The sequence below is a fragment of the Aplosporella prunicola genome (assembly GCF_010093885.1).
Source record: "Aplosporella prunicola CBS 121167 unplaced genomic scaffold K452scaffold_31, whole genome shotgun sequence".
Taxonomy (NCBI): Eukaryota; Fungi; Ascomycota; class Dothideomycetes; order Botryosphaeriales; family Aplosporellaceae; genus Aplosporella; species Aplosporella prunicola.
The window spans coordinates 248,591-254,780 of NW_022983559.1; the positions used below are offsets into that span (position 1 = coordinate 248,591).

Genomic DNA, 6,190 nt, shown 5'->3' on the forward strand with positions numbered 1-6,190 from the left:
CGACAATAGGAGCTTGGCTTGCGTACGGCTTGGAAACTGGCGGCTGGGCTCTTGGACGTGCGGGTTTAAGAGCCTGCTTGCTGTTGCTGAGCTGAGGCGCGCTTTTATCATCTTCGCCTTTCCGGATATCTGGATGCATCGATGCCGTCGCGATCATGGCGCCGCTCATCAAACGAGACGTGGATATGCAAACACCCATCGCGGCGGAAATTGTCGTCGCTATCGTGGTTTGTATCCTGCTGCTATGCCTTGGTCCGCTGTATGTCGATCTCTATTCTGTCCCGAGGATTGTTGAGATGATTCGTCGTTGACCAAAGCATTAGGGTCGGACTATATCGTTCACAAAGACGACGCAAGCGTTTGCTTCACACGTCGCCCAAGACCAGAAAGCAAACACGTCAAAGACTTGATGGTGTGACGCGTCTTGTCACCGCGGAGAAAAGCGGTCGAAACACTCTCACTGCCGAAGAATGGTGTGGTCGCATCTACCTAATGTATCCGCAGTTTATGTTGGACAAGCTTACTGACCAGCAAAGCTCCATCTGCCTGGGTCCTCTTTACCAACCCCGACGGCGTTCGACAGACACCGAGCCCGGAAGCCAGGACCACGAGTCAGAAATGAGCCACTACACCCACTCGTCCGACGAAGACCGTTTTGAAGACGACATCGTGGCTTTGCGAATCTGCGATCACCACTTTCACAGCGCCTGTCTGATTACATGGTATCTCTCGAAACGATACGACTGCCCTTTATGTCGCAGGCTGTACACGGTTTTGCCTCATTCGAGCCGCGTCCAGACTTGTCGGACTTGTATTGGAGATTACCTCAACCGTAGAAGCTCGCCGCCGAGGGATCCCAGGGAGTTGATGTTTTAGAGCTTTTGGAAGTTGAGGGCTAGCACGGGTTTTTGTTTTCTTAATGTTTAAATTTGTAAGTGGTATTTGTGTAATGCTCAACTTGCTTCCATGCTAACGATTCTGTCGAAATTATTCCTAAAAGACACAAAATCCTCAATAGAATGAACTTCCTTTTCATGTTGCAAGGAAAATGACAAGAATCTATTGCTCCGGTAACTCTTAAATACAAGTAAAAGACTGAATCTATGGGGGTATCGAACTCCTTATACCATACATCACGCCCAGAAAGGCACATACCTCTTATTGCCTCCCTTAATCGAGCCCTTCAACTTCTTAATCTTCGATAAGTTCTTAATCTTCGAAGGGTCAAAGCCTTTCGGCAATACGTTATCGTCCGCGCCACTGAAAACATTAAAGACCTTTTGCATCTTCTGAGGAACCGCGGACGTGTCCCCGCAAGGGTTCATCCAAGAACTAAAGGTACTCCAAGCTGTCTCGCTTGCACCGTAAACCTGCATGAGAGCCTTAGCAGCCTCGATACTAGCGACTGTTTAGGGTCAGCATATGTTTGTCGTAAACGGATTCTCTGTATATGGACGTACTCATTCCGCCATCAATGGCTTCGCCAACGCCCGGTATTGCCAGCGTACCAACCTCGAATGCTGCGTTCAACGACGACGTCAGCAGCTCACAACCAACCTGAGAAACTCAATTAGCATCTCACTGAATGGTTGTACATGAAAGCACTTACCTCGCCAATTATCGGCAAGGCCTTCATTAGGTCCCCTGCGGCTTCATTGATAAAGGAGATGTCGCACGTGCATTTTCCCGGAGCAACCTCAACGTCCGTTCCTAAAACTTGGTTAGCTAACCCTCCTGACCTACCGGAGGTTGGGCGGCGGCATTCTTGACCACAGTTCTGCTTACCTGGTGCTTTCTCCCAAGTCGGCGCCCCGAGAGGCAACTTTGAGAGGCAGCTAGTCGATCTGGTGTCGCCACTTTCGACTTTCTTTTGAATGGCCGGGCCGCAGATTTTCTTGCAGTCTTGAATTGTTTGGTCTCTAGGCGGGTTGTAAACCAAGCATTGGTTTGCGTTTTTGTTTCGCATCTTTTTGTAGTCATAGGGTGCTGTGCCGTTCTTTGATAGGGCTGATCCGAGCAGCGGGAAGCCCAATAGGAACATGCTGATAGATGAGAATTTCATAATGGCGAATGATGAGGAAGCTGTGCTCTTGGGAAGAGATGGAATAAGGGTTTTAATGAGTTCGAAAGAAGATTCGTGTTGAGACCATAGATGATAAGGCTTGCGATGAAAGCACTTTTAACTCGAAGCAGGATCAATACTGTGCCGCTTTAACAACACACAAGGAACATAGACTTTTGGGATAAAGAATCTTTAGATGATAGAAGGATGGCCAACATGGTTAGCTAACAGGGTCGGTATATAACAAACTCAAAGGGTGGGGTCCAAAGTGTGGATAGAGGTGACAGTGGCTTAGCCTCTGCGTTGGCGGCTACGACTTAAGCTCGTTTAGAGCTGATGCCTGATGTTTGTGGGGACCAACGGCAAAGAAAAACAAGATGCCAAGCGAGGCAGAGACGAGGTCAGCGTTTTGGTAGGTCGACATCACCTTATACAGCGGAGACCCCGTGGCGCAGTTGGTAGCTAAAGTTACTTACAACACCGCAGCTCAAACTTTTCAGTGTTGGTTTGGTAGCCCCATGGCACAGCTTCATCCTCGCTCCATCAGCCCGTCGGTCCTATCATCGACTTGGTCCGTGCTATCTATACGGCCCGTTATCCAACGTCGTAAAGGATTTTTCTCTACAATCACTGTCTTCCCTCCACGCTCCTACTCAGGCACAACTCTTCAGAATTCATGAAGGGACTTTATCAGGATGACATCCCCAAGTTTTGACGTAAAAGCGCATACATGGCTGCTACACTAGTTACTAAGGCGCAGCAGTGGGCCCGAATGTCTCCGGAAGGGCGCGCTACCAACCGTGCCGTACAAAGTCGCAACGAATCCGGCAAGATGCGGAATAAACACTTCTAATCACAATGACTGTCTCTCTGTCTCCTACTTTTCGTCGAATTTCAGCAACAACTAAGTTACATTTCCGTACGGGGTTCTCACGTTGTTTTCACAAAGACAGCAGAAAAATGAGCGCTCCAAGTCTGCAACTGGATCCCAATGAGCGAGTGCACGTGCTGGGACTGGGCAGCATCGGGACATTTATGGCATACTGCCTAACCGATGTGCCTTCCAGACCTTGCACAACGTTGATGCTGCATCGACCTGCGCTCTACGATGCTTTCAAGAAAAACAACGAGAAAATCAGCATAACTACAACGAAACAGACGCAAGAGCACGGAAGATTTAACGCGGAAGGATCTAATGCGGAAGGATTTGACGCGGAGGGATTTGACGCCGAAGTGTTGGACAATGACGGTTCCTGGCGGCGGACTACCAGGCAACAAAGCACCACAGAACAAACAAACCCCCACTGGGAAAACACCACCAACGAACCGATCCGCCAACTGGTAGTAGCCACGAAAACGATCCACACAGTTGGAGCCCTCAAGCCGTTGCAAAGCCGACTCACTCCTGAAACCACCATCCTTTTCATGCAAAACGGCATGGGCATAGTCGAAGAAGTCAACCGATCCCTGTTCACTGATCCCGTGTCCCGGCCAAAATACCTCCTCGGAGTCATCTCGCACGGTGTTGGCCGCGACGCGCCGTTCCGGATCACGCACACAGGCTTCGCTGCCGCGTCCGTGGGGCCATCTTCATCCCGCCCAGAAGAACAGGGCAGCGACTATCTGCTCCGCACGCTACCGCAGAGCCCGCTCCTGAACGCTACCGCGTACTCCTACGAAGACGTCTTGCAGATGCAGTTGGAGAAACTTATCGTCAACTCCTATTGCAACCCGGTCTGCGCTTTGCACGATTCGAAAAACGGAATCTTGCTCGGAGAGACGCATCGGAAACTAAAGCTGGAGCTTTTTGCTGAGGTGGTGCAGATTATCCACAGAATGCCGGAGCTACAGGGCGTTGAAGGCTTGAAGAACCGATTTGGCATGGAGAGATTGGAGGCGACGGTTGATGGGATTCTGGAGAAAACGCGCAATACGACTTGCTCGATGGTGTGGGACCTGAGGGCTAAGAGGGAGACGGAGATTGCGTTCATCAATGGGTATTGGGTGAAGAAGGGCATTGAATTAGGCGTGGATACGCCTGTGAATAACATGTTGGTGCATCGCATCCAAGAGATACAGTCGAGCTGGAGGGCTTAGTGTCAACTTGAACCCTTTTTGGAAATCGGTATCTCTTCCAGCAATAAACGTCCGTCATCGCGAACTGAGATCCACTATATAGCGAGACAGTAGACGATACAAGCAGTCCCTACAGAGCACTTCTTAGCCAGCTCCTAGCCCGAGTTCTAGGTATAGATAAGAGGGTCCTAGAGTATATATACACTCTATGTATCTTAGCTGAGTATCTTCTTCTACTCTATATAAATATTACTATCTCGTCTTACGGTGAATCGCGGTTTACGGTAACGAACGTAACAATAACTATTCAACGTGCAAATATCTTTGCTTCAGTAATCAAGGTGTGTAACTGTTGCAATGAATGGGGTTTCAATTGATAGCAATGAGTGACATGATCTTGTTAGGAGCCCGGTAGGCGGAGTCCTCTTATACCCTGTGCTAAATGACTAAGCTACAGAAAAAGCAATATAAACTGCGTACACTTCAACACACCCCCTTCGCGTAGTGCCGCTTTAGGTAGTGCGCGATAAACGCTGTAGTATTGAGAAAGGTAAGATAGCAAAAAGATAGTGGCTGATGTAGATAAAGAAATAGTTAATCTGAGGTGGTTATCTTCTACTATATCTTATTCAGGCGTAGGGACTAGGCCGAGCTGTTTAATAAAGGCTTAGTGCCTTTATTTTAGAAGGGATTTAGTTAGCCTATTAGCTATTATGTCTGCTGTCGGAGTCTAACGAAAGCTAATATTTCCTACCTAAGCTTCTTAGCAAAGCCAGTGATAATAAATGTCTATATGTCTAAGCTTAGTAATAAGCTTAGCAACATTTTCTTCTATAAGGTGAAGAGTTTGCTTATTGTCGCACTAAATTTTAATGTAGTGTCTAGGATTAAACTCTATTCCTCGGAAGAAACGCTTCTACTAATAGTACTACTTGGCCGTGTCTGACAGAGCAAGGAGCTCTGCCTTAGTACTTAAGGTAGTAACTGTGGGTTGTTTAGAGGATTTCTAATCGACCGGCCCTCTAAATAGTATAATTAGTGAGCCCTAATAGCTACGACGCGTAGCTAGGTCGTTACTATATAATGCGTTACTGCTAATGGTAAAGACTGCCTACTCGGGGGTATATCCCTGAAAGTAGATAGCTAGCTTGCGAGTAGCGCCTAGGTAGGCGAGTAAGCGCTAAGCGAGCTGCTAGTATCGCGGCGAGGGGTTGCTTAAATAAGTAGAGAGGGAAGAGTAAGCGTAGGTAATATCCGTACGCGTGCTAACGACTATAAACTAAGCTAAGCCTATCTTACTTTAATACGTATAAACGTCCTGCGGCGTAGCGTAGTCCCCCTCGTTTAGAACTAACTATTTATTAGCCGGTAGTAGCGTTAGCGTATTTGGATTTTCCTTAACGTTGTAACGAGCTATAATGCTGGAGATGTATAACTCTTAAGAGAGCTATAAAAGTCGCTAAGCGCGATCTCTTACTATCCGATTGATTGATTGATTGATTGATTGATTAAGTTGAGTTAAGTTGAGTTGAATTTATTTACCCTGACCTATCGCCCTGAGCGATATGCAGGCTATAGACTATTTAAAGGAAATACGCTAGGAATTTATATTAGTATTTTAATCTAAGAGAGTAATAAGGAGAAGGGTTGATTGATTGAGTTGAGTTGAGTTGAATTTATTTACCCTGACCTATCGCCCTGAGCGATATGCAGGCTATAGACTATTTAAAGGAATACGCTAGGAATTTATACTGGTGATTTAATCTAAGAGTATAAGGAGAAAGGGGAACAGAGATAGGATAAGGAAAGGTAGAAGAATAGGAATAAGATAGGGTTTTACTGGTTGATGTCGTCTCTACTCTAGAACCTTTTTGTTTGTTAAGCGAATTCAAGTACCCTTTTAAGTTGTGCGGCCGAAATTGTCTATTTTATCTTTTCCGTATGCGGCTGGTTCTTATCTGTTGGTTTACCGCCTAGGAGGCTAGAGAGGTAGTTTCTCTAGAGTCCGGTTTCTTAATATATTTTTTGCCGATTTTCCTAGAGTAGTGAATA

At 46.8% G+C, this 6,190-nt stretch overlaps 3 protein-coding genes across 3 annotated transcripts; 2 read left to right on the plus strand and 1 right to left on the minus strand.

Annotated features, from left to right (window-relative positions):
- The first annotated feature begins 19 nt into the window (after positions 1–19).
- Positions 20–1,068, plus strand: K452DRAFT_291728 (uncharacterized protein). The gene is made up of 4 exons (XM_033541238.1): positions 20–259; positions 324–473; positions 537–931; positions 1,001–1,068. The coding sequence occupies exons 1-3, from the start codon at positions 156–158 to the stop codon at positions 874–876; spliced, it is 594 nt and encodes a 197-aa protein (XP_033393067.1). The 5' UTR covers positions 20–155; the 3' UTR covers positions 877–931; positions 1,001–1,068.
- On the minus strand, positions 1,049–2,041 carry K452DRAFT_321890 (uncharacterized protein; the record flags this gene model as incomplete). Its single annotated transcript, XM_033544444.1, has 4 exons — positions 1,049–1,405; positions 1,461–1,557; positions 1,610–1,710; positions 1,786–2,041. 4 exons carry the CDS (start codon positions 2,039–2,041, stop codon positions 1,134–1,136), a joined length of 726 nt encoding a protein of 241 aa, XP_033393068.1. The 3' UTR covers positions 1,049–1,133.
- Positions 2,042–2,701: 660 nt separating this feature from the next.
- Positions 2,702–4,409, plus strand: K452DRAFT_291730 (uncharacterized protein). The gene has a single exon (XM_033541239.1). The coding sequence runs from the start codon at positions 3,023–3,025 to the stop codon at positions 4,157–4,159; it is 1,137 nt and encodes a 378-aa protein (XP_033393069.1). The 5' UTR covers positions 2,702–3,022; the 3' UTR covers positions 4,160–4,409.
- Positions 4,410–6,190: the final 1,781 nt, after the last annotated feature.